This window comes from Lepidochelys olivacea, assembly GCF_965140295.1.
Source record: "Lepidochelys olivacea isolate rLepOli2 genome assembly, chromosome: 1".
NCBI classification, from domain to species: Eukaryota; Metazoa; Chordata; order Testudines; family Cheloniidae; genus Lepidochelys; species Lepidochelys olivacea.
The window spans coordinates 347,850,184-347,877,713 of NC_140411.1; the positions used below are offsets into that span (position 1 = coordinate 347,850,184).

The 27,530-nt window shown below is 47.8% G+C and overlaps 1 protein-coding gene across 1 annotated transcript in view; it reads left to right on the forward strand.

Annotated features, from left to right (window-relative positions):
• LOC311524754 (uncharacterized protein) overlaps positions 1-27,530 on the forward strand; it is a 214,824-nt gene that overhangs the window by 36,302 nt on the left and 150,992 nt on the right. The window contains exons 17-36 of the mRNA XM_084636213.1: positions 887-1,036; positions 1,740-1,877; positions 4,845-4,991; positions 5,702-5,821; positions 7,436-7,582; positions 7,773-7,976; positions 9,105-9,244; positions 9,893-10,016; positions 11,913-12,056; positions 13,427-13,617; positions 15,446-15,577; positions 16,520-16,537; positions 18,872-18,898; positions 19,248-19,322; positions 20,278-20,358; positions 20,464-20,490; positions 21,647-21,691; positions 25,688-25,756; positions 26,693-26,770; positions 27,441-27,467. Coding sequence (XP_084492339.1) covers positions 887-1,036; positions 1,740-1,877; positions 4,845-4,991; positions 5,702-5,821; positions 7,436-7,582; positions 7,773-7,976; positions 9,105-9,244; positions 9,893-10,016; positions 11,913-12,056; positions 13,427-13,617; positions 15,446-15,577; positions 16,520-16,537; positions 18,872-18,898; positions 19,248-19,322; positions 20,278-20,358; positions 20,464-20,490; positions 21,647-21,691; positions 25,688-25,756; positions 26,693-26,770; positions 27,441-27,467 — 2,084 coding nt within the window. The remainder of the gene's footprint in view (positions 1-886; positions 1,037-1,739; positions 1,878-4,844; positions 4,992-5,701; positions 5,822-7,435; positions 7,583-7,772; positions 7,977-9,104; positions 9,245-9,892; positions 10,017-11,912; positions 12,057-13,426; positions 13,618-15,445; positions 15,578-16,519; positions 16,538-18,871; positions 18,899-19,247; positions 19,323-20,277; positions 20,359-20,463; positions 20,491-21,646; positions 21,692-25,687; positions 25,757-26,692; positions 26,771-27,440; positions 27,468-27,530) is intronic.

A 27,530-nucleotide genomic window follows, 5' to 3' on the forward strand; every position in this document is an offset into this window, starting at 1 on the left:
CAGTGCTACAAGCATAAGCATCCACCAGCTGATCTGAAGGAAAGAGACCCCTAGAATTTAGCGATAGCTCTGGGGTTCTCAAACTGGGGGTCGGGACCCCTCAGGGGGTCACGAGGTTATTACATGGGAGGTCGCAAGCTGTCAGCCTCCACCCCGAACCCCGCTTTGCCATCAGCATTTATAATACTGTTAAATATATTAAAAAGTGTTTTTAATTTATAAGGGGGGGGTCTCACTCAGAGGCTTGCTATGTGAAAGGGGTCGCCCGTACAAAAGTTTGAGAACCACTGCTATAGCTGACTCATTAATCTCGTGCATGGACCAGCCGCTAGAGGGGAACAAAGATCCACATGCGCCAAATGTAGTTTACATGAACTTCCGTTTTTGGCCACCAGAGTAGCTGTGATTTGTGAGTATGTCAGGGATTGTGGTCTTGTCTTAATTGGTTTGGGAAATCTTTGGGCCATCGTCTCTTACTCTATTCGTAGAGGAATCAAGTGTTGTCCTCAAGGAATCCCGTTCATTCCAGGGGGTATTCCCCAGTGGAGATTTTGACAGGTTTCCAGACCATTTATGTCACTGATGACTTCTGTGCCTGGTGCCAGTCCGAGGCCAAGGGGAATGCGGCTACAGGGTATGAGGACTAGCTGCCAGGGAACCTTTCCTCATTCAGCCTCCATCTGCCTTTGTTCAGTTGAATCCCTTCCCTCCTACTTCTCATCCTTTATGCCTCTCTAAATGACTCGCTTCCCCCCACAACTTTGTGTTTACACCCTTCCCCAGAGAGCCTCGGAAATAATACTACTGGGAGGAAAAGCAGTACCCTTTGGAGAAGATCCACTGTTCTTGGTGAATTATATGCACTGTGGTGTCCTTGTCCTTTCAGGAAGAGGAGTTGCCAAGAGCCAGTACCTGGGCAGCAGGGGACTTGCTTATCACATTGACCATTTGCTGCCTAATACCCACTATACACTTGGCGTTCGTGCTATGTTCAACAAGTCCGAGGGACCAGAAGTGACTCTCACGCACCGTACCGGTGAGTTCTGCTGTAACGACCCCATCTTGCATGGGACATCAGGGTTTGAACCTACCACCTTCAGCAGAGACCTTTGCCACTTGAACTAAAGGAGCAGCCCTGTTAACTTGCAGCAGTAGTAGACTGTTATCCTTGAGCGGAATGCAACACACATTCTACCTGCATAAATGAATTTAGCCCTTTGGGAATACTCAGTAACATTATACTTGGGGACTCAAATCTTTCGGTCTCTCTCTCTTGTCCAGCTCAGTTCAGCAGGAGGCCCTGTTGTTCCTTATGGGAGCTGGAAACACCACCCAGCCCAACTAAACACCACCCAGCCTCCCCCATGCCCAGCCCAACAGCCAGAGTTAGGCCAAAGCGTTACAGCTCTCAGCACATTCAACTGTTGTGTGCCAGAGGCAGCGAACGGCAGGACCGAGGCGCTCCAATACCCGAGGCCCCTGCAATGGCAGGCATTAAGTGAGGTATGCCCAGAGGGTATATACCTAATGCTTCTGGTGAGGATCCTGTGAGATCAGGGATGTAGCCCTGGGCGTACCATGGGCTAGACTCTGATATTCTGATTAACAATGGGTAGCAGCGTTCTCCAGGCATAGAACCACGGACGTCAGCAGGCTTAGTCGTGGAGTGGGGTGTCACTCAGTGGCCGGAAAGGTATCGGAATCTGACTCAGGTCTCTGTATTTCATTCATTTTTGCAGCCTCGCTCGCAGACTCAAACCCCATCCAGACCGTCCGGGATTTGCGGATCGTTGACATTGGAGTAAACAGCTTGAAGGTCTCCTGGAAAAGGACCCCGGGCGTAACGCACTATAAGATATCCTGGGTCCCACTCAGTGGTAGGCATCCTATTCCACCGGCCACGTAAAGTACTGTGAGAGAGCGCTGGAGGTCCCTACTACTCTGGAAGTGACTCTCATCTCAGTGTCCCCCGCCTCTTCCCACGGGTGTTCAAGGACAGATTATAAACTGGCAGAGTGGGGACAATGCTTTTAAGAAATTTGGGGTCCTCACCCAGGCTCGTAAGAGTGGGCTGGACCCCTGGTGTGGGGAGTCTTTTGTTCTTCTCTTGTGCTCGTGGTAACTTGGTTTGATTTCCAGCTACAACCATTGTCCCTGGAGGAAAAGCTCCTCTTGGCTGCACCTGCTTTTTTGGCTTCTGCTCAGTTATTCCACCAGCTCACAAGTATGTTTGTGTGTTGCTGGGTGGGTGGGCATGCTAGGCCTGGAGGGGTGTTTTCAATCATGGAAGAGGCCCCAGAAGGATCCTGCCCTTTCTCCCTTTCACTGCTGCTTGGCACAGGCTTTGGAGGGGAGGATTAATATTCAAAATGATCTGGACAAACTGGAGAAATGGTCTGAAGTAAATAGGATGAAATTCAATTAGGACAAATGCAAAGTACTTCACTTAGGAAGGAACAATCAATTGCATACATACAAAATGGGCAATGACTGCCTAGGAAGGAGGACTGCGGAAAGGGATCTGGGGGTCACAGTGGACCACAAGTTAAATATGAGTCAACAGTGTAACACTGTTGCAAAAAACCCAAACTCCATTCTGGGATGTATTAGCAGGAGCATTGTAAGCAAGAGACAAGCAATAATTCTTCCGCTCTACTCCGCGCTGATTAGGCCTCAACTGGAGTATTGTGTCCAGTTCTGGGCTCCACATTTCCGAAAAGATGTAGACAAATTGGAGAAAGTCCAGAGATTAAACGATTAAAGGTCTAGAAAACATGCCCTGTCAGGGAAGATTGAAAACATTGGGTTTGTTTAATCTGGAGAAGAAAAGACTGAGAGGGGACATGATACCAGTTTTCAAGTACATAAAAGGTTGTTACAAGGAGGAGGGAGGAAAATTATTCTTCTTAACCTCTGAGGGCAGTACAAGAAGCAATGGGCTTAAATTGCAGCAAGGGAGGTTTAGGTTGGACATTAGGAAAAACTTCCTAACTGTCAGGGTGGTTAAGCACTGGGATAAATTGCCTAGGGAGGTCATGGAATCTCCCTCATTGAAGGTTTTTAAGAGCAGGTTAGACAAACATCTGTCGGGGCTATTCTAGATAAGACTTAGTCCTGCCATGAGTGCAGGGGACTGGACTAGATGACCCCTCCAGATCCCTTCCAGTCCTATGATTCTATAATCCAGGCTGCAAACGCAGTGGATGTTCAGGAGGCCGCACATCTGCAAAGCACAATCCCTGAAGCTTGATGCTCAGTCCTTCTGACTGGGAGGAGCCAGCCATGGCTAGCTCGAGTATGTCACCCTTGCTCCTGAGACAGCCGTGGAATCAGGGAGAGACGTAAGGTATTTCTCCCTCTCTTTGCAATCTAGTCTTGCCAGATGGGAGGAGTGAGAGCTCCTGGCTCTGCACGCAACCTTCTCTGCTCTCCTCAGCGCACCCTCCTGGTCCCAGTCCAGTCTACACACCTCCACCGCCAATCAATGAGTGGCCAAGCAGGCCATAGGAGTAGCTCCCTGCACCATGCCATCTCTCCTGGGCCAGTCCCCAGGACTGGCAGCCTCTCCAGGGTCTATCTCCCATTCTAAGGGTATGTCTACACTGCAGTCACGGGGCGTAATTGCTGCTTGTGTGGACATGCCTGTGCTCGCTTCAACCCAGCTCAGGTACCCGAACAGTGAAGCCATGTCAGCACCCATTAGCCATGCCAGGAATTTCCTAAGGTTCTTGATGGGCTTATACAGCCCGCACTAAACCATGCGCTGCCATCGCTTCGCTGCTCAGGTACCGGAGCTAGCTAGACTAAAGCTAGCTTGGAATGTCTAGGATACACCCTTGGAGGCGCTGGCAGGTGGGAGACCTCCATCAGCTGCTGCTGTTTTGCGCAAGTTGCAATTCCTGGCATGCAGGAAGTGAATGCCGGAGAAGAACTAAGGTAACAATGATCTCTTTTAACGTGGAGAGCTGGTTGAAAACTGAGCAATAAGCTTTGCAGAAACAATTCTAGAACCTTTGCGTTGCATTTTTCCAAATTATGATTGAAATTTTCTGTGTAACCGAGTATGAGCTTTACAAGCGTTTGGCCTGTTAAACCCATCTTGGGATTTATTTAAGCAATTGTTTTAAAAACATAAAAAGAAATTAACTTCTGCACATGCCTCATTTTAAAAGCAGAAGATGATCCATGACCTTTATGGGTAAAATCGCCACGAAAAGTTTCAAGCAACGATTTTTCATAAAAAGTTCCCAATGTAGGAAAAAGGGAATTTTTTGGTTGCAAAAAATTGCCATCTTTTTTTCCAATGAAAGCCCAGCTTTCTGATTTCTCAGGAGCCTCCCAACTCTTGACAATTTTGTGCAGTGTTGAAAATAACAACCTCCACATTAAACAGGAAGAGCCTTAAGGGCTCTCTTTACCAGCTAGTACACCCACATATTGGTAAGGAGGGGCAAACTAAGGGGGTATGGGAAAAGCACAGCTGCCCCCTGTCTGCTAACGAGAGAACTCCCGCATTGCCCCTTGATTTGGACCAGCTCTGTCCATATTCTTTGGCTGGGTGGTCCAGTAGATAGAACATTGGACTAGGAGCCATGAGTCTGGGTTCTATTCCCAGCTGTCCCACTGATACATTATGTGACCTTGTGCAAGTCCCTTAAGCTCACTCTGCCTCAGCTTCTCCAGCTGTAAAATGGGGATAATAACACTCATTCTCCTTTGCCAAGTGTTTTGAGATCTATGGATGAAAAGGACTGTAAAAATAATGCTCGCTACAGGAAGCATTGTTACTTTTTCCTGTCATTATCACAAACTGTTCTGTTTTTTTTATTGTTGTTATTAATTAGGTGGCTTGGAAACCTCACGGATTGTTCCAGCAGAGATCATATTTTTCACAATTACTAAGCTGCAGGAAAGCACAACGTACACCATCCGTGTGTCTTCAATGATCCAGAAACGGGAGGGAAGCCCAGTGCTTCTCAGTGCCAAAACATGTCAGTACCGAGGAGACGTGGGCAGACACCAGTATATAGTGTCACCATTGCAACTGGGAAGTAGATCTGTTCAGGCTGACGCTTCTGTGCTCATCTTAAAGTATCAAGAGTTTGGGATCAGTTCAAAGAAACAACCTAAAGCATAGGGATCATAGCTACAGCTCGAATAAATCGGCATAGCTCCATTGGTTTGGGGACAGCAACATTGATCTCCACGAGCTAAGGATCTGGCAGTTGCTGACTCGGATTTATGGAAGTTCTGTACCATGCTGTAATCATTCCCTCTGTTCCTACATACGCTGCTAGTGAGGCAGGCTGAATGTCAGTATCACAGCTGGCACATGGAGAGGATCCAAGAGCTGATAACCAGCTGGCAGGAATTTCCCACCCACGTGTGGCCTGGCACAATTGGCCAGGTGCAGTCTGGATATTTTGGATCTTTCTCTGAAGTATTTAGCAGAGGCCTGCCAGAGACAAGATACCAAACTCAACAGGCCAGCCATCTGTTTCGTTTCTGTAATGCCTATCTGGAATTTTTGCCATTGATTTCAGTGGGCCCAGGATTCCACCCTTGTATAATGTGTGAAATTTTGGCCCTGTGAAATTCAAAGTAGATTCTCCCTCTCGAGCTCTTTTGGCTCATGCCATCGATTTAAGCCTTTACACAGTAGCAAACGATCATTGTTTCTTTTCTCTTCCCTTTTAAATAGTGGGTTATCCTAAAGTGACTCAGTTTGCAGTTCAGGAGAGCACGGAAAGCAGCATTTTACTGAGCTGGACGGGCGTTCCTGGGGCCTCTGCATATTTATTAACATGGCGCCTGGCATCAGGTAACGGCTCTTAGGTGTCATTGATGAATGGCTGTGGGTAAGGAAAGCTAATGTAAGGAAAGAAGAAGAGAATGTGAGTTGGGGAGAGTTGTAGAGTGGGCTCCTTATCTGTCTCCTAAAGATCTCGGGAAGGTCCATATTGCCACAATATCACATCTTCACTATTCTTTGGTTCCCCTTGCTCAGACAGTTATTAGTTCACGACAACATAGGAATTGCCAGACCGGATCTGCCCTAAGGTCCATTTAATCCAGTGTCCTGTCTCTGACAGTGGCAGGAGTGCTCCAGAGGAAGGTGCACGGAACCCCATCATGGATTAAACCACCTACAGAGGAAGTGTCTTCCTAACCCCAGACAATCAGTGGCTGGATTAGGGGCTGAAGCATCAAGCTTTACATCCCTGATCTTTTTCTAATCCAATTTAATGCCACTGTGGATGTTCTCATTGTCCATATAAATGCTTGATCCTTCTTTTGAATCCTGCTCCGCTCTTTCCCTCTTACGTCATTCATTTCCCTCCAAGAAATAAGAGTCTTGTCTAGTAGTGAGAGCAAAGGACTGGGACTTTGGGCTCTCCCCACAATGCCACTCTTCCTGTGCCACCTTGGATGACTCATCTCTGGGCCTCAGTTTCCTAATAAATCCTGGAAGGAATGGTACCTTTCCTACAAGGGTGTTGGGAGACTTAATTGGTCTAAAATTTGTACAGTGCATTGAGATCCTTGTGTGGAAGATGCTGTAGACATGGAAGGTGCTGTAGACATGAAAGTTTCTGAGTACCCCCATCTCCCACTGCTCTCAGTGTTCAAGCAGTAACATGACGGTATTGATGATAGAACTGCCTTGAACTAACACCTCTGACACGCCCTCTCCTAACTGCCTCTAAAACTTCCCTTTTTGCCAAACTTTGTGGCTATATTACAATGTAGGGTGCTCCAGACAGGGTCTGTCTGTGGTTACAATGAGTTTCTTTGTCTCTATATTAACATCAATAAATTTAGGCTTGAAATTAGACGAAGGTTTCTAACCATCAGAGGAGTGAAGTTCTGGAACAGCCTTCCACAGGGAGCATAGGGGCAAAAAAACAAACTTGTTTTAAGACTGAGCTTGATAAGTTTATGGTGGGGATGGTATGAAGAGATTGCCTACAATGGCATGTTGCCCATATGTGACTGCTATGAGCAAATATCTCCAATGGTTGAGGGATGGGACACTAGATGGGAGGGCCCTGAGTTACTACAGAGAATTCTTTCCCCGGTGTCTGGCTGGTGAGTTGCTCACATGTTCAGGGTCTAACAGACTGCCATATTTGGGATCAGGAAAGAATTTCCCCCCAACCCGGTCAGATTGACAGAGACCCTGCGGGGTTTCTCCTTACACTGCAGTGTGGGGCATGGATCCCTTGCTGGTTTGAATTAGAGTAAATGGTGGATTCTCTGTAACTTTAAGTCATCAAATCACAGTTTGAGGACTTCAGTAAGTCAGTCAGAGTTTATGGGCCTACTACAGGAGTGGATTCTGTGATGTGCAGAAGGTCAGACTAGATGATCATGATGGTCCCTCCTGGCCTTAAAGTCTATGAGTAACGTACCCTCTTTCCTTTCTTTTTTCCAGCGTCTGATCTTTCCACTGAACTGTTGGGAGCAGCTTCTAGATCATATCGAGTTGCAGACCTGAAGCCAAGAGGGATGTACTCTTTTTCAATAAGACCGCTCTTCGGAGAGACGGAGGGGCCAGAGGTGGCGCTTACTGAGCGGATAGGTATGAGAAACGGGGCCTTGTGTTGCAATTCCTGCTGGTGTCTTTCCTGTCACCACTAGCTCATGAGATGGTCCTTGGCATGGCGTGTTCCCATGCAATCCCGATGCCTTTCAGGGCTAGCTGTGTTCTTGCTATGAACTAGTTATGCGATGGATGCAGTTCCCCTCCTTTGTTTGTTTGTTTTTTACAGTGGGATCTCGAGGGAATCCTTCCACTCCTGCTCCTACCGTTACTTCTTTACCACCTGCCACTACGAGAGCCTGGTCCGGGGGTTCTAGCAACGCAAGGGCCACTCCTCTTCCATCAGCCACCACCATGACATTAAGAATGACCCCAGCAACCACAGTTGTGACAACTAAAGCGTCGCCACCATTGACCACTCTCTCTGGGCCAAGTGAGTTTGAATCCACATGGGATTCAGTGCTGACGAATTGGTGCATTATAACCTCTTGGATGCTGTGGTCTCCTCTGATCACGAGCTAAAACTGGGTTGCGCTGGGTGAATACTTGGCGGGAAAACCCGAGATCAAAAACAGATGCTGCAGGAGGCATGTTGGCGATCATAGAATGATAGAATTGTAGGACTGCAAAGGGCCCTGAGAGGTCTTCTGGTCCAGTCCCCTGCACTCATGGCAGGACTAAGTCTTATCTAGAATAGCCCCGACAGGTGTTTGTCTAACCTGCTCTTAAAAACCTTCAATGACGGAGATTCCACCACCTCCCTAGGCAATTTATCCCAGTGCTTAACCCCCCTGACAGTTAGGAAGTTTTTCCTGATGTCCAACCTAAACCTCCCTTGCTGCAATTTAAGCCCATTGCTTCTTGTCCTATCCTCAGCAGTTAAGGAGAATAATTTTCCTCCCTCCTCCTTGTAATAACCTTTTATGTACTTGAAAACTGTTATCATGCCCCTCTCCCCCAGTCTTCTCTTCTTCAGACTAAACAAACCCAATTTTTTCAATCTTCCCTCATAGGTCATGTTTTCTAGACCTTTAATCATTTTTGTTGCTCTTCTCTGGACTTTCTCCAATTTGTCCACATCTTTCCTGAAATATGGCACCCAGAACTGGACACAATACTCCAGCTGAGGCCTAAGCAGCGCAGTCCAGAAGGTGGAGCTCTTTCCTCTCTGTCAGCAGGTGAAAGAGCCAAGAGATGTTAGATATTCGCACCTGTTATAATCGTAATAATACTGAGACCACTGCTCTGAAACAGATTGATGAGCCATTGTGTCTAACGTCCTGTCTCTGATGGTGACCAGTGTCTAATACATAAAGAAGAGGCATAAAATGCATGTAAGAGCATTGAGTTTTGTGCAGCGTCATCCCATGGGGGTGAATGTATTATATCTTGTTCACTCAACACACCCTTGAAACCACAAGGTGTGATTGTGTCTCGGACTGTTCTCCCATAAAGAAGAATAGTCCAGCCTTTTATGACAAATCCCGTCCAATATGAGACAGATTGGAGACCCAAGGCCTTCCTGTCTGTGATTTATGAACATTCTACCTTCCCTTCGCAGTCTGTGGCAAGTTCAAAGCGGACATCGCATTCCTGGTGGACGAGTCCTCAAGCATTGGCCAGAGCAATTTCAATAAAGTGAAGGAGTTCCTCTACCGGATCGTCTCCTATTTCCCCAGAATTGGGCCCGAGGGAACACAGGCAAGAGACCATTATTCTATCTATCTATTGTAGGTACCTTTCTTCTTTTTATTCATCCTCACAACAACCCTGTGAGTTAAGGGAATGCTGTGAATCTTAAAGAGGCTAAATGACGTGCCTGAGGTCACATAGGAAGTCTGTGGCAGAGAAGGTAATTAAGCCCAGCTCTCCCAAGCCTGAGACTAGCATCCTAACTATTGGGCCAGCCTTCCTCTTGGGCCCCAGCTGGACATTCCCTGTTTTATGCCATTTTCTAGCAGTTTCCCCAAACCCCACCCGCACTAAAAAAGATGATCTCCACGCTATTGAAACCTTGCATTTCAGTGTGCTCACTTTGGGCCTAAGCCAGCGCCCAATGAAGTCCATGGAAAGACTCCTACTGGCTGCCATAGGCTTTGGTACAGGTTCTTTGTTTGTAATGATGCCCTTTGCACATATGATATCTAAATTGGACCTTCAGGCTAAGGCTCCATGTTGCTTTCTTTCACTTGACTAAGGAAGGTGGAGTTCCATGTTCTCATTGCCTGCAGACCATTAATAGCATCCCCCTCCCATGATCATTGCCTTTTACTCGTGTGCTTATATCCATGACCCCTGCTCCTTAGCTCCATCCTGCCACCTTTATCGGCCTCACGTGCTCTTTGGCAGATTGCTGTAGCTCAGTACAGCGAAGAGCCCAGGACTGAATTCCACTTTAACCAGCACAAGGATCGCAATGGAGCTCTCAGAGCCCTCAAGGAGCTGCAGTACACTGGAGGCAATACAAAGACGGGTGCGTACTGTGTATGCATGTCAGTGTTTGCAGGCCACATACATTACAGCTAGAAATATGGGCCCAAGTCACCAAGTCTTGATCTGCATTTGGCTCTCAACTTCCCCAGCAGTTAGGTGGTGTGGTTTTGCTTTTGAGTTTTGAATCAGTCTGTTCTAGAGGTTGATTGGCTGCTTGTGAAGTTAAGATCTAAACTTCTTTAAAGTTTGCATTGGGGTGGGTCTAGAGTTTTGGTTTGGACCCATTTTTAATAATTGCCTGGCCATCTATTCTGGTTCTTTCATCATCATTCTAGTTTTTTGTCTGACCTTCTCTTTATAATTTTATATCCCATCACCCTCCTTAATTTAGTTTTTATACCTAACATGGAGCCCTAACCGTAAGGTTACCTATCGACTGGGAATATTTTAAAGAGTGCTTTTAACTCTAAAACATAGCCTTGATCCTAACGCTAATCCTACTAGTCTTACATGCAAGAATTCTCAGCGTTGAGTTTTATGGTTCAGCACCAGATTCTGTTTCCTTGGGATTTATTTAGATCACCGGGTCTGTTCCCTTTCGATGCATGTCTATAACTCTCAGTGATATTATTTATGTGTGCACATTAGGTAGGACTTTCAGAAGCTCTTAGTGCTGACCTAGCTCTGCTCCCACGGAAGTCAATGGGGGTTTTTACCATTGACCTCAACGGAAAGAGAGGCAGGCCAATTCAGTGTTTTGGAAAACCCCTCCTGTCGGGGATAAAATTATTTACACATCCCTCACCTATGTTGGGAGCATCAAGGCTAGTAAAGTAGCAACTGACCCAAAATATTTCATGTTTTAAAAAAGAAATCCCCCAAACCTTCAGCCGTCTGAAGATGCGCTGTCTGTAACTACAGGCATGCTAGAGAAGGGTTAGCCATTTAGCTAGTCCGTTCAGACAACATAATTAGGTTTTACCTGGGTTGCTATTGCAAGGACACTGAAATACACACACAGGAGCTTTAAATTGTGGGAAGTTAGCCCTCATTTTATCCTTTCTAAGCTGGTCACCTAAATAGCTGCCCCTGTCTTGAAGGAGCCAGTTAACTAGGATAGAAATTAGAGGAAGGTTTCTAGCCGCCAGACCAGGGGGAGGTTCTGGAGCAGCCTCTTTATATTAGTAGTGGGGCGGGCAAACAACCTCCCTAGTTTTGAAAGGGCGCCTGATAAATGTATGAATGGGAGTATGTGATAACGGGGGATTGGACTCAATGGCCTAGGAAGTCCCTTCCAGTCTTGACTCCCCTGTTCCTAAAGTGGCTTTGGCACCGATTAATCTCTCTTAATGTGGCCAGCCTGTACATTTTCTAACATGTCCTTTTTTCCACCTGCAAACTGGATCAGACGGACTCAGACCCACAGCACTACCATTCATACACCTGGCACTGCGGGATCTAGGCGTGACTGGTGTGGAGAAAGTAAAGAAGGACATGTTATTTACTCCTTCTCATAACACAAAAACTAAAGGTCACCCAATGAAATTAATAGGCAGCAGGTTTAAAACAAACAAAAGGAAGTATTTGTTTACATGACGCACAGTCAACCTGTGGAACTCTTTGCCAGAGGATGTTGTGAAGGCCAAGACTATCACAGGGTTCAAAAAAGAACTAGATAAGTTCCTAGAGGATAGGTCCATCAATGCCTATTAGCCAGGATGGGCAGGAATCGTGTCCTTAGCCTCCGTTTGCCAGAAGCTGGGAATGAGCGACATGGGATGGATCACTTGATGATTTCCTGTTCTGTTCATTCCCTCTGGGTCACCTGGCATTGGCCACTGTCAGAAGACAGGAGACTGAGTTAAATGGACCTTTGGTCTGACCTAGTCTGGCCGTTCTTATGTTCTAGGCTGTGCATCTTTCTGCTTTCCTCTAGGTCGTGGCTTAGGCTATGTGCTAAAGGAGTTATTTCAGTCCTCCAAAGGGATGAGACCAACCGTGCCTCGCACGCTGGTGCTAGTGACCGATGGACAGTCCCAGGACGATGTGTTGCCACCAGCCAGAGTGGCGCATGCGTTAGGTAGGGATCTTTTCTTGAAAGCCCCAATCCTGCTCCCAGCAAAGTGAATGATAAAACTCCTATGAGTTTAGTTGTGCTGGATTGGGTCCTAACATAGTTTATTGTTGGCTTCCTGGGCTCTTATCTCTCTTATCTCTTCTTCCTTCATTAAAAGTTGTGGGTTTGCCCCTGACCAGACATAATGAGCCCAGTGAGCCCACCTGGTATGAGCTTGACCTAATGTTTTTAGATGAAGAATCTGATCTGTACTGGATTTAATACTCTGATGGCTGACAGCTCAGGGTGGCCAGGTGCCCGGTTTTCGACCAGAAAGTCTGGTTGAAAAGGGGACCTGACGGTGTCCGGTCAGATCTACTGACCGGACACCCAAAGTCCAGTCACTTCAGGTGGGGGAGGCAGGGAGGTGCTGAGTCTTCACCCGTCCCAGCCCCTACTTTGCTGGGGCCGCCTCCTACCTGCATTGGGCGGCTGCAGCTCCCAGCCCCGGCTCCGCGCAGAGTTGGGGGAGAGAGAGGAAGAGCAGTGAGCGACAGAGGGAGGAAGAAAGAGGAGCGAACAGGGGCGGGGTCTCAGGGGAAGGGGCGGGGCGGGGCAGGGGTGAGACCTGGGGGAAGGGGCAGAGCCTCAGGGGCGGAGGAGGTTCTGGCTTGCTTGCTGGAGTGTCCAGTTTTAAATATTACATAGTTGGCAACCGTACGGGAAACTGATGTCCACATTTTGTCCCAGGCAATGGCAGTGCCAGCTTCTCCCATGCACTGCCCCATGAATATATCTTGGTACTTCCCGGAGACCAGCTCTGGAGCGGGAGGGGAGTCCAGTCTCAGAACCCGTTTGAGATAATCCAATGAGGTTTCCCTGCTCCCATGCTGAGGTCTGTAATGGACTTTCCGCGGGGTGGGCTGAGAACAGCACCACCTCATGGGCTTGTCACTCCCCTCTGAGCACTGTGTTGCACTAGTTTGGAGTCTCTGTCCAATCCCTAAATGACAAGAGTTCGTGTAACTGTTCTGCGCCCTTGCCGGCGGTCTTAATGGAGAAGCCACAGGTGGAGACCATAAGCTGGGCATGCCTTTATCAGAGAAAGCCTCGTACCCCCAGCTCCCTCCAGTGACAAAGGGGAACAGATGGCTTAGGGGTTAAGAGTTGACTCCTCACCTCAATGTGAGCAATTTCTAGTGAACCAAGACAAGCTGTGGCTGGGAGCTGAGCCTGACTTTACTCTGCAGTTGAGAATTTCCAAGCTGATGGGTGGATTTAACCCCACAACTCCCATTAATCGGCGTCAGTGGGCACTGCGGGGTGAACCCCCCTAACCAGCTTGGAAGATCTCTGCCCGTATGCCCGTCTAATGAGGGAGCCATTTGTTTCAGGAATCCGGGTCATCGCCGTGGGGGTCTCCAGAGCTGACCCCCAAGAACTGAACAGCATTTTGTTACACCGCAACCTGCAGAATGTTTTCTACATCAGCACCTTTGAGGACTTCCCCCACATCATCCGGGAGGTGATAGAAACCATTTGCTCTGACTCGCCGCATTCGGGAGCCCAACCGCAGCCCGGGGAGGTGAGCTGCTTTCTCCTACACTATTTCCATGTCTATGCTCTATTTCCTACAGAGAGCTTTGGAGAGAAGCCAGCTCACCTCCCAGAGGTTCCTTCTGGCAGCCTGTGATCGTGGTCCTACCCTGTGTTCTGGTTCAAAGCAAACCCAAAAGTTAAGAATCAGAGAATCGTAGGACGGGCAGGGACCTCGAGAGGCCATCTAGTCCAGTCCCCTGCGGTCCTGGCAGGACTAAGTATTATAAACAAGTCTTCAGGCCTCTTTCTGATTTCACTTATCATCTACCGTTGTCAGCTGGCGGTCATGCCATCCAAGACAGCAGTGTAAAACAGGCACAGATGAAACCAGAATCTGGCCTTTTCCTGGTTATCAGTTAAGTCAGTGGCATATCCAGTGCAGGCTGAAAAAACACTTGAGGGAATTGCCAATGCACAGTCGTCTCCTGGTAACAATTGTCTGCTCAATCTGCCCCAGTAGTGTGATATAGGTAGTTTGTAAATAACCGGGTCCTTGGACACTATGATACAGCATGGCCAGAGGGCAGCAGGAGAGGATTCGAAGGGAGCCTTATTCCCTGTAGAGGGAAGAAAGTTTGCTATAGATTAATTAGAGCACCTGAAGCCAGTCACCTGATAAAACCCCCCTGCTTCAATCAGACAAGGGAAGGAGTTGGAGCAGAATGGCTTGGTGTTGGAGCAGAGAGCAGTTTGGAGGAGTCGAAGCAGAGGGGATTGGCGTTGGAGCAGAGAGCAGTTTGGAGGAGTCGAAGCAGAGGGGATTGCCGTTGGAGCAGAGAGCAGTTTGGAGGAGTTGAAGCAGAGGGGATTGGCGTTGGAGCAGAGAGCAGTTTGGAGGAGTCGAAGCAGAGGGGATTGGCGTTGGAGCAGAGAGCAGTTTGGAGGAGTCGAAGCAGAGGGGATTGGCGTTGGAGCAGAGAGCAGTTTGGAGGAGTCGAAGCAGAGGGGATTGGCGTTGGAGCAGAGAGCAGTTTGGAGGAGTCGAAGCAGAGGGGATTGGCGTTGGAGCAGAGAGCAGTTTGGAGGAGTCGAAGCAGAGGGGATTGGCGTTGGAGCAGAGAGCAGTTTGGAGGAGTCGAAGCAGAGGGGATTGGCGTTGGAGCAGAGAGCAGTTTGGAGGAGTCGAAGCAGAGGGGATTGGCGTTGGAGCAGAGAGCAGTTTGGAGGAGTCGAAGCAGAGGGGATTGGCGTTGGAGCAGAGAGCAGTTTGGAGGAGTCGAAGCAGAGGGGATTGGCGTTGGAGCAGAGAGCAGTTTGGAGGAGTTGAAGCAGAGGGGATTGGCGTTGGAGCAGAGATTAGTTCGGAGGAATTGAAGCAGAGGGGATTGGCGTTGGAGCAGAGAGCAGTTTGGAGGAGTTGAAGCGGAGTGGATTGGTGTTGGAGCAGAGAGCAGTTTGGAGGGAAGCAGAGGAGAATTTGGAGAAGTGCTGCAGTGGGTTAAGAAGACCAAGACCCTAGGTAAAGGGATACATGGTTTGTGCAGAGGGAGGGCAGGAAGCCCCACAAGCTGAAGGGCAGGAGAGGGAAGTAGTCCAGGGAAAGGAACTGCTAGTTCAAGTGGTTTACTGCTATCCCTAGGGTCCCTGGGTTGGGACCCGGAGTAGAGGGCAGGCCTGGGTCCCTCCCTCTCCACTCCCCTCCTCTAGGACACTAGTGGGGCAGTTAATACCCCAGTTCAGGGGCGAGAAATGGTGCCCTGAACCCTCCCCAAGAAAAGAAAGCAGAGACCCATCAAAGTAGTGCCAGCAATTTGCCACAACACCCATAATCCTCTGTGATAAGACAAAAATCTAACTGAAGCTGTGTGTTGTAGGTTGCTAGACAGGATATGGTCAAACTGCAGCAGGTTGGTGGCATGGAGAGCAACTCATCGGTCCATGATCCAGCTTCTGCTGATCCAGAAATCCAAAGACCAGAGGGGCCATGCAGTCTCAGGTGCTCAAAGGTAAGAAGAGTGATAACAGCTCAGTAGGGTGTACTTGGGGGAGTATATTGCATAAGACACATGCAGTGAGCGCACTCATTAGTTTGGGGTTAATCCCCTACCACCATAAAACCTCCAGTTTTATGCTGGTGTAACTGAGCTCTCTTGAATGGAATTGCATCAGCATGAAATAGGAGCAGTGACCAGTCAAGGCTCTTTACCTCTGGAGACATGGGCACAAGCCATGGTTAGGTCACCAGTTGTCCACCTTTGGAGATCTCATCCTCAGACCTGTCATTTGTGCACTCCACAAACACGCAGCATCTCATTGCATGAGGAGCAACCTGTGACCTCTCATCATTATCAACTTGTTTCTCGTGGGCATTGCAGATGAATTCATAGATTTCAAGGTCAGAAGGGACCATTATGACTATCTGGTCTGCTCTCCTGAATAACACAGGCCAGGGAACCTCACCCAGTAAGTTCTGCATCAAGCCCATAACTGCTATTTGAGCTATAGCATCTAATTTAGAAAGACATCCAGTCTTGGTTTAAAGACTGCAAGTGGCAGAGAATCCACCATCTCCTCAGGCAAGTTGTTCGAATGGTTAGTGACCTTCCCTGTTAAAAATGTGCCGTGATATTTTAGGAGGATTTGAATGCCAAGCAGGATATGGTCTGCTGCATTTATTTAAGAGTCTCCTATGAGCCATTGCCTTTCCCTCTGTTAAAAATAAAACATCAGTCAGTTCTTGCCTGCATTGGGTAGCACCAGCATCTGACCCACCATAAAGGCAGGGAGAGAGGAGGAGCAACTGTAACAGTTGGCATGCTAACCCACTGGAAGGGATGGGGAGCCATTTCTTATCAGTTCTGCAATAAGGGGCCGGGGGAGGAAGTGCCATTATTTTTCTTCCTATTTACTGTGTTGCCATCACAGCTTCTATTCTTATTCTGTTACAGGCGCCTAAGGGAGAGAAGGTAAATATTCTAGCCAGCTGCGAGATTTCACTCTTCAGCGGGAACACACAAGCCTTGGCATTTACATGCTACGCTGGAGGGGACCAGAGAAATACCCAAGACAGACATTGTAAATAGGCCTCTGGCTAGAGCCATGAAACAGCCAGGAGGAGATTGTTGCCTACATTGGGCTCTGGATGAGAGATCTCTCCAAGTCAAAATAGTAACGGAAGGGCAGGGCTCAGGGCCTGAACCCCTTGAGTCACCTTGCCACAGGCTGACATGTACCAACTATCTGGGCAACTCAGAACAGGAGAGGTGTGTTTGGATTACGAGGGTTGGGTTGGGAGCTCACCTCCAGCTGAAGTCAAATTAGGGACTGTATTTCTAGATCCAAAATCCTGGATCCAAACACTCCTCCTCTCTGCTGGACGCTGTTTACCAATCCAATGCGACAAGCACATACTCTTCGGCCTTGTCTAGATTAGGATAAAAGGTGTTTAAAAAAAAATGTGATTGCCAATGCATTTTAAAACCCTGCTGTAAATAGGACAAGTTGTAAGTTAGCTGATAGGGGTGAACCCTGTGGGATTAGAAATGTGCTTCTCGGATTAACAGTAGGGGAAGACAGTACGGTCAGATACTTCCAAGCTACGAAGCTGTTGTTCCATATAGAGAAAGGGTAGTCCAGTGGTTAGTGTCTAGGAGACCCGGGTTTAATTCCCAGCTGTGCCACAGACTCCCTTTGTGACCAGGGGCAAGTCACGAAGGCTATGTCTACACTGCAGCGGGGAGCATTGCTTCCCAGTGCGCACCGATGGATTTGAGTTAGCGTGCAACAAGAACAGCATAGGGAGGCTAGATTCCCAGGCCAGAAGGACCAATGTGATCATCTAGTTTGACCTCCTATAGAACAAAAGAATTTCTGAGGAGAATATTTGTTGGAAAAGCATCCAGACTTGATTTTAAAATGGTCAGTGATGGAGAAGCCACCACAACCCAATGGTTAGCTACTCTCTCTGTTACAGATTTATGCCTTATTTCCAGTCTGAAATCATAGAATCATAGAAGATTAGGGTTGGAAGAGACCTCAGGAGGTCATCTAGTCCAATCCCCTGCTCAAAGCAGGGCCAACCCCAAATAAATCATCCAGCCAGGGCTTTGTCAAGCCTGATCTTAAAAACCTCGAAGGATGGAGATTCCACCACCTCCCTAGGTAACCCATTCCAGTGCTTCACCACCCTCCTAGTGAAATAGTGTTTCCTAATATCCAATCTAGACTTCCCCCACTGCAACTTGAGATCATTGCTCCTTGTTCAGTCATCCGCCACCACTGAGAACATCCGAGCTCCGTCCTCTTTGGAACTCCCCTTCAGGTAGTTGAAGGCTGCTATCAAATCCCCTCACTCTTCTCTTCTGCAGACTAAATAACCCCTTCTGCACACTGAGCACTCCCTGGGGTTCTGGATCACGCCTTACTGCTCTATCAGCCTGGATTCCTCCCTCACTAGAATGCACGAGCTGGCCAGGCCCCAAAGCAGCAATGAAAAGGTTAACAGGCTAGTAATCACATGGTCAGTGCCTGATGGAAATTATGGACATTTATCCCCTCTGGGTCACTAGGTTGAACTCGGCCTCTCTCTGTACCTAGGGCAGGCATAGCAAGGCGGGCAGCTCAGCTCACACACACACACGGACCCGCTGGCTACACACTCAGGTGATCCCCTGTGCTACCCTAGTCTCATTGCTGGTTTTAGCGGGCTGGCTCGAGCAGAGCTGACATATTCGCAGTATAAACCTTACTGTTGTCTCTCTGGGCCTCAGATCCCATCTGTACAAGGGGATCGCAGCACTACCCGACACACTGATCCCACAGCAGGTTTTTGCCACTATCTTCAGGATCAAGCCCTTAGCAGTCCCACCCATCTAATCAGAACCCAGTTGGTTGGGTTAATTAAAAGTAGACGAGAGAAAGCAGGGCAGAGAACGCCTCTGAGCTAGGAGTGGGAAGGGGGCTCTTCTTTATTTCATCTCTGCCAAATTCTATTCAGTTCCAGTGATGTAACTCTTGTGGGGATAGGAGGAGGAGGAGGATGTTCTGAGTCAGTGCCTAGAGGCTACAGTCTCATTGTGCTAGGCGCTGTACAAACACATAACAAAGAGGGGGCCCCTACCTAGAGAGCTTACCATCTTGTTGCACCTGTGCAGCTGAGAACAGGATAGGCTTGTAATCGGTGGAGTATTTCCCAGGCCCTGTAACTGAGCGGACCCCTTCCCTGCCCCAGTTAAAGCTCTCTCCACCCTGTTCTGCAGCGCCTCCTCGTATGACTCTAGTTCTGTTTCCTTGTCGTGCAGGGTGAGAGAGGCCCACCTGGAGAATTGGTGAGTCCGATCAGAGAAGATCCTCCATGTGAACCAGGAAATACATTGTCCCAATGGCTTGAGGCTTGGGACAGGCTTCCTGGGACAGGAGGAAATATAAGCAAAGCATAACATCCAGTGGAGGCTAATGGGCCTGGGGTATGAATGTATCCTCTGGGGAGTGAAGTTCACCCTTCTACAGAGGATTGGATTTCTAAAGGGATCCAATAACTCTTTCCCCACCTCTTGTTGTAAATGGCTGAGTAGTGGGCTAAATGGCCCTTCCCAGGGCTCTGTTGGATGGGTTGATCTGTGTTTCTTTGGAGGGTAATAATGTCTTGAATTTTTTTTTCCACTTTTCCTTTTCAAGAGCTTCACCGGTTTGCTGACTGGAGGCAGTTACGATCCATACAACTTTGTCATAAAGGGAGAGAAGGGAGAGAGGGTGAGTCTCGCAGCAGGAGTGATGCACTGGATTAATTAGCACATGGCTAGGTAATTAATAGTTACAAAAGGCTGCCCCAGAGCATGGTGCATTTAATGTGTCCTGTTCCCTGTTGGCTTTGAAAATCAAACAGGAAGGAAGGTGTGTGTGAGAGAGGGAGAGAGAGACATGCCTGGGCGTGATGCTTTATTTTTCATTTCTCAGAGATCATTCTCCCTGCGAACAGAAAGGGGAGACCAGAAACTGATGTCTCATTAATAGGGGAGAAGTCATTATATCCCATGGGCCACAGCTTCCTGCATGGCTGAGCAGGATTGGGCTGCTGAGGTCAGGGCTGGGGCATTGTTGAACCCAAAAGCCAAAACAACCCAGAATAAAAACGCTGAATGAGTCCCAGTAGGCTGTTTGGTTGCTAGCTCAGGACTCCTGTGTCCCAGAACATGAGGAATCCACAAGGAATTAGGGATGGATAATCCCAGCAGAATTCAGGCCTTTGCAAACCCCGTCAAACCAATTTTCAAATTCACAAAATTTATCTGAGCTGGGAAATCCCATGTGCTCACGGCTGGTTTTCCCCCAAAGGGCATCCAACCTGTGATAAAACACTGATGAATTTTTCTAGAGAAAGGGAAGCCAGTGCTGTTCATAGAATATCAGGGTTGGAAGGGACCTTAGGAGGTCATCTAGTCCAACCCCCTGCTCAAAGAAGGGCCAATCCCCAATTTTTGCCCCCGATCCCAAATGGCCCTCTCAAGGATTGAACTCACAACCCTGGGTTTAGCAGGCCAGTGCTCAAACCACTGAGCTATCCCATCCTCCCTCCCACATTAGAACATCCTCTCCCACCACTGCACAAAAAAGTGACTGTTGACCAGAGTTATTGGAGGTTGGCAGTTCTTTCCACACCACCCAAGCTCTGCCCCATCTTTGACCTTGTTATTTTCCATGTATTTAGGGGCTCCCTGGGAAAGATGGAATTCCCGGACTGCCAGGTCGACCTGGGCGAGTGGGACCCCCTGGCTCCCTTGGGCTGATGGTAAATATCTGGACTAATGAGAACTATCAACGCTGGGATTAATAAAAGGGGAAAAAACCCTTTTCCGGTGTTTGAACATCTATTTTTCTCTCCCTCAATTTACAGGGGCTCCCTGGTATCCAAGGTGATCTCGTAAGTATTCCAAACCATCAAAGTCTCAGAAACTCAGCGGCACCCAAATAACCCTCGCTGGATCCTACACCGTGCGGGTGTGGAGGGCTGCATGGGCAACAGCCAGTCGTACTGAGCTGGATGGGGAGCCCCGGGGAACTCAATTTTGCATTTTTTGGGTATTGCCGGGGCCAAATGACTCCTGCCCTGTAGCTGAAACAAGGCCAGTCAGAGACGCATACAGCCAAGCGCCTCATCAGTTTGAGCAGGATCATACCTGAGGCTGTATCCGTCTTTCTGTCCCTAGGGAGCATTGTACAGACTTTCTACCACTCAGTGCAGAGGGCAATACCTGTGACTTACACTTACTTGCACCGACATGTAGCGTCCACTCACACTCGCTGGAGCTCAGTGCTTGTGATAAGACATTGGCTAAGTGCTTGTGATGATGTCTCCTGCTAGTGGCTGGCTCCGAGGAAGATAACAGCCAACTACTGGAGCTCTCCTTTTGGCTCAAGGGCTTCATATCCGCAGCCCAAGCTCAGCTGTGTAAGTGTAGAGCATGGAATTGGGATAAGGGTATATTTATTTCACTCTGATACTTTTTGTTTTCCTGTGCAAGGCATTTTCCCAGTGGTTGTCATCACAGGGTGTCCAGTCACAGAAACCGTCATTGCAAACGAACACCCCATCTGACTCCATTCGGAGGGGTCGTGTTGGCCCTGTAGAGTGCATATACAATGACCCGCCACCCATCATAGGTTGAGTGTGGACTGAACATGTGAGCTACAGTGCTAAAAGCATGGCTTTCGACTGCTTGAGCAAAAGGAGTAACTTCAGTAGCTGCTGGCAGTAGTAAGCTCTTATGTTATGTGCATCAGCCACTAGAGGGAGACATGTAATACACTAAATTAGTGGGTACGTGGCTCCTATTGATGTTGGCACCACAAAGGAAGGAACTCTACCCACTGAAACCTGTTTAAGATATCACCCAGTGGGCCAACAAAAATTTGTCATCTGGTGGAGATGGGTTTATAGTTTAGGATCCAACAGAATGGAACTGACGGCCTTAGGTTTATAAGTGATCACCTCACCTAAGGGATTGCAGGTTGACAATGATTCTGTGAGCCAGTTTCTCTCTGTTGTTTAACTCTGCGTGATTTATTTTAAATTCCAGGGACCTCTTGGATATCCAGGGCCAGCGGGGCCAAAAGGAGACAGAGTGAGTTCCCTTTACATGTTTCAATAGAAAATGCCATTGTAATGCACTTCCCTCTTATTAAGGTGTGTATGTCTCACTGCCCTCTACTGGATAGAATCAGAACTTCTGAAGTGCATGTCACTGGCCCTAGATGGCTGGCAGCTGATGGAGATTCTCCTCCAGCTCAAGGGCTACAGGCCTTTACACTGGGAACGGGAGGTCTGAGTACCATCTCTGCTGAGGCTGTGAAATTCCCAGTGACCCTGGTGTGCAGCCATAACGTCAGCAGTGAGCCGCTGTCAATGGTAAGGGAAACACGGCTGTCCAGGAGGTACAATCTAAAAAATGAACAGAACCAGATGCAGTGTAACATTGGGAAAGGTCAGTTGTCTTGGTACCCACACACAGCTCCCGGTGTGCATTGTAGGTGGGCACTGGAGGGCAATGTAGACCTTCTGGTAGGTTTGTAAAACTGATTCAGATAAATCCCACAGAGGCTTTAGACTCTTTGCATCCAATCTGTGAGTCTTTAGTGAAGGTTAAATCCTGCCAGGGTCAATGGGAGAGGACTACACAGGCATTAATACAAATCCCTGATTCATCTCACTTGGCTCAATAATTCCACAAAGAATCTAGCACTCTGCTTCAGTGGGTTGGTCTACAGTTTTTGAGCATCACCTCTCAATTGTAGGACTAGAAGGGATCTCAAAATGTCTTCTCGTCCAGTCCGGACTCCTGGCAGGACTAAGTATTATCTAGTCCATCCCTGACAGGTGTTTGTCTAACCTGCTCTTAAAAATCTTCAATGACGGAGATTCCACAACCTCCCAAGGCAATTTATTCCAGTGCTTAACCACCCTGACAGTTAGGAAGATTTTCCTAATGTCCAACCTAAACCGCCCTTGCTGCAATTTAAGCCCAATGCTTCTTGTCCTATCCTCAGAGGTTAAGAAGAACAATTCTTCTCCCTCCTCCTTGTAACAACCTTCTATGTACTTGAAAACTGTTATCATGTCCCCTCTCAGTCTTCCCTTCTTCATACTAAACAGACCCAAATTTTTCAATCTTCCCTCACAGGGCATTTTTTCTAGACCTTTAATCATTTTTGTTGCTCTTCTCTGGACTTTCTCCAATTTGTCCACATCTTTCCTGAAATGTGGCACCCAGAACTGGACACAATACTCCAGCTGAGGCCTTATCAGCGCAGAGTAGAGCAGAAGAATTACTTCTTGTGTCTAGCTTACAACACTCCGGCTAATACAGCCCAGAATGGTGTTCGCTTTTTTTGCAACAGTGCTACACTATTGACTGACTCATATTTAGCTGTGATCCACTATGACCCCCAGATCCATTTCTGCAGTACTCCTTCCTAGGCAGTCATTTCACATTTTGTATGTGCACAACTGTGGAGGTTTATCCTTATTGAATTTCATCTTGTTTACTTCAGACCATTTCTCCAGTTTGTCCAGATCATTTTGAATTTTAATCCTATCCTCCTAAGTATTTGCAACCCCTCCCAGCTTGGTATCATCCACAAACTTTCTATGTACTCTTAATGCCATTATCAAAATCATTGATGAAGGAATTGAATAGAACCGGACCCAGAACTGATCCCTTCAGGACTCCACTCGATATGCCCTTCCAGCTTGACTGTGAACCACTGATAAATACTCTCTGGGAACAGTTTCCCAACCAGTTTTGCACCCACCTTATAGTTGCTTCCACCTAGGTTGTATTTTCCAGGTTTGTTTATGAGAAGGTCATGTGAGACAGTATCAAAAGCCTTATTAAAGTCAAGATATACCACGTCTATCACTTCCCCCCCATCCACAAGGCTTGTTACCCTGTCAAAGAAAGCTATTAGGCTGGTTTGACACGATTTGTTCTTGACAAATCCGTGCTGACTGTTATTTATCACCTTATTATCTTTTAGGTTTCTGCAAATTGGTTGCTCTATCTTTCTGGCTACAGAAGTTAAGCTGGAAGGTCTGTAATTCCCTGGGTTGTCCTTATTCCCCTTTTTGTATGTTGGCACTATACTTTCCCTTTTCCAGCCCTCTGGAATCTCACCCATCTTCCATGACTTTTCAAGCTAATGGCTCAGATATCTCCTCAGTCAGCTCCTTGAGCATTCTAGGATGTATTTCATCAGGCCCTGGTGATTTGAAGATATCTAACTTGTCTAAGCAATTTTTAACTTGTTCTTTCCCTATTTTAGCCTCTGATCCTACCTCATTTTCACTGCCATTCACTATGTTAGATGTCCAATTGCTACTAAACTTTTTGGTGAAAACTGAAATAAGAGTTGTTTAGCACTTCTGCCATTTCCACATTTTCTGTAATTCTGTCCTTCTCCCCTCATTGAATTATGGGCCTACCCTGTCCTTGGTCTTCTCTTGCTTCTAATGTATTTGTAGAAAGTTTTCTTGTTACCCTTTATGTTTCTAGCCAGTTTAATCTTGGTTTTTGCCTTGGTCTTTCTAATCTTATCCCTACCTGCTTGTGTTTCTTTATATTCATTCTTTGTAATTTGACCTAGTTTCCACTTTTTGTTTAGACTCTTTTTTGAGTTTCAGATCATTGAAGATCTCCAGGTTAAGCTAGGGTGGTCTCTTGCCATACTTCCTATCTTTCCTATGTAGTGGGATAGTTTGCTCTTGGGCCCTTCATAATGTTTCTTAAAAACTGCCAACTGTCTTCAGTTGTTTTTCCCCTTAGACTTGCTTCCCATGGGATTACCTACCAACTCCCTGAGTTTGTTAGTCTGCATTCTTGAAATCCATTATCTTTATTCTGCTATTTTCCTTCCTACCATTCCTTAGAATCATAAATTCTACCATTTCATGATCACATTCACCGAAGCTGCCTTCCACTTTCAGATTCTCCACCAGTTCCTCAGTATTGGTCAAATGCAAGCCTAGAACAGCCTCCACCCCATAGCTTTCTCCATCTTCTGAAATAAAAAAAATGTCTCCAATACATTCCAAGAACTTGCTGGCTAATCTGTGCCCTGCTGTGTTATTTTCCCGGCAGACATCTGGGTAGCTGAAGTCCCACATCACCACCAAGTCCTGGGCTTTGGATGAGTTCATTAGCTGTTTGAAAAAAGCCTCATCCATCTCTTCTTGCTGGTTTGGTGGCTTGCAATAGCCCCCTGCCATGACATCACCCTTGTTTTCTACCTCTTTTATCCTTACCCAGAGACTTTCAATAAGTCTGTCTCCTATTTCCATCTCAACCTCGGTCCAAGTGTCTACATTTTTGATATATAAGGCAACACCTCCTGCCTTTTTTTCCCTGCCTGTCCTTCCTGAGCAAGCTGTACCCTTCTATACCAATATTCAGTCATGTGTATTATCCCACCAAGTCTCTGTGATGCCAACTATATCATAGTTGTGTTTACTAACTAGCATTTCTGGTTCTTCCTGCTTATTCCCCATCTTCTCACATTAGTATATAGACATCTCACTTATGGATTTGATTTCCCCCTAGGTTCTCTCTTGTCTTTCCCTCATCCCTGCTATAATAGCCCATGCTCTGGCCAGATTACAGCCCTTCTCCCAGATCTCTCCTGCTTTTGCCTTACCTGTGTGCTTTTGTCTCCTGCCCCATCAAACCTAGTTTAAAGCCCTCCTCCCTAGGTTAGCCAGTCTGTATCCAATAAAGTCTGTATCCAGTCTGGCAATGAAGCTGTTTGCATCAGCCCTGTTCTTTGGGGATGATTGATTGTTTATATGCTTGCCTGCCTGTCTGTCTAACAGCCTCTGGAGCAATAGAGTAACTGACTGAAGAGCGAGGAACTCGGGACCACTGCCTCAGCTGGCACGAATGGGTGAAGTTCCATTGAAGTCAGTGGAACCCTGGGGACTGACTCCAGCTGAGAATCTGGTCCTACGGTTTCCTATGTGTAATTGTGTACTGAGCAAGTTTCTCAGGGTTTCCTCAGATGAAAATCTGAGCGGAAAAGCTTCCTGACGCCCCAGTAAACTGCTGTGTGTGCTGCTTCCCATTGTACAGGGGGAACCAGGCTACGTGCTGGGAGGGGTGGAAGTGATTCCTGGCCGAAATGGACAACCAGGCTCTCCTGTGAGTAAACGCATGACATCTGGTATAACCCACCTCCCTTCTGCGGTCGGTGTCTCCAAATGGTGTGTGGTCACCATAGATCGCGCAACTGGGGCAGCCAGGCCTTTAGAATTATCTGTAGCTTAGTAATGGCCAAAGGGTCTCTCTTAGGATCAGGGCCCCCTTGTGCTAGTCTCTGTGCATGCATATATAGCACAAGACAGACCCTACCCCAGGCAGCTTAGACAAAACAGGAAAAATAGGTGCACTGAGGGAGAAAGGGATGCAACGCACGAGCTGACTAGGTCAGTGCTTTCCTTTTCCTGGGCGTCTCCTGTACAGGTGTGGGTGACTTGGGAGGCAGCGTTCTTTCCTTTGAGTCAGCCCTAGAGGGCACTGTGCTGCTGGATGTGGACCTGGCCACGTGTGGTGGTTAAGGCTGTCATAGGACTTTGTGTACGATTAGGGTTGTTAACCCACACATCCTGATGAAGTACAGTTTGGATAACTGCTCTCTGGCTTCTTAAAGTCCTCCCCTTGTCATTTCAATGAGATACAAAATCCTCCTTCACATCCTGGCCTGAGCTGCTGGCAGTGTTATTGTGTGCTATTAACCAGCTGCTGCCTTTCACCCCAGAGGTGGCAGTATTTCAGTGCTGGGTGCATGGATCTCAATGTGTATGTTCTAAATAATCTTATGCCCTCTCAGTGTTTCCTGCTGTACCCTCATCATCTCTTTTCACTGCAGCCATCCTCTGTCCTTTTGAGAGCAGGGTTATGGATGTCTTTCCTTCAGTGTCTCTCCGTGCAGCTCAGTGATTGGCCAGAGAGGTCGCCACTGAGTGACACGGGCACTTACTCTAGGCCCATATGCTGCTCAGCTTTGCTAGGAGTGGGAGTAGAGGTCACTGGGGTAGAGCATTTGTGTTCTCAAATGTTTGGCTTGAATCATTTCAGGGACAGAAAGGGCAGCCGGGAGTTCCTGGAGCAGCAGGACCACCAGGGCCGCAGGGACCGCCTGGGATGTCTGTGAAGGTGTGTGTGACTGTGAGCTAGCCATTTGTCTGCATTGCTCTGCCATAGGCACCTGGGGGCATGTGCTGAATGTGGGGTAACTAGGAGGGTTACCCTTCTCAAGGCAGGGGGAATCCACATCCCCCAGCCTGTCACACAGCGAGGGGTCAGGCCTCCTAGACATCTATAAATTAATCCTGTGCCATGCAATGGGGGCTTTACCGGTGACATCTGTGAGTGCAGGATCAGGCCCCTCTCTGTAGTCTGATGTCTCATCACAAGACACTGGGGTCCAACTGCAGTTTCAGAGGACCTAGTGGGCCAGTTTGAATGCAGCCTGGAACAGGAGTGAGTGAAAGTTGTTACCATCTGGGGGTGGTTCCGTTGTTGAGGTGAAATATTGAAGCCCAGCTTCCAGTGTACATAGTGCCGTTGTCCATAGTTGCCTCCCCACCCAGCCACCTTCTAGGCAGTTTGAGCCGAGGACAATGGTGGGTGCAAACGTGGGAGGCGGCTCCCCTCACACGCGTGGGGCAGAACGATCCCAGTGGGGGCAGACTGCAGCCCAGATTGCGTAGATCTTCGAGAGGAGGCTCCAGCGGAAATGGAGGGAGGGAGGGGGCCCTGAGAAGGAAACATGATCGCTCCTGTCTTGTTCTGAGGCTGTATCATTCTCTGTCCTCTGTTTCAGGGTGAGCCTGGAGATGCCGGTGGTAGAGTAAGTAGTTGAGATTTACTCCTAGTTTCATCCCGTGTGTGTGTGTGTGTGTCTGTCAGACCT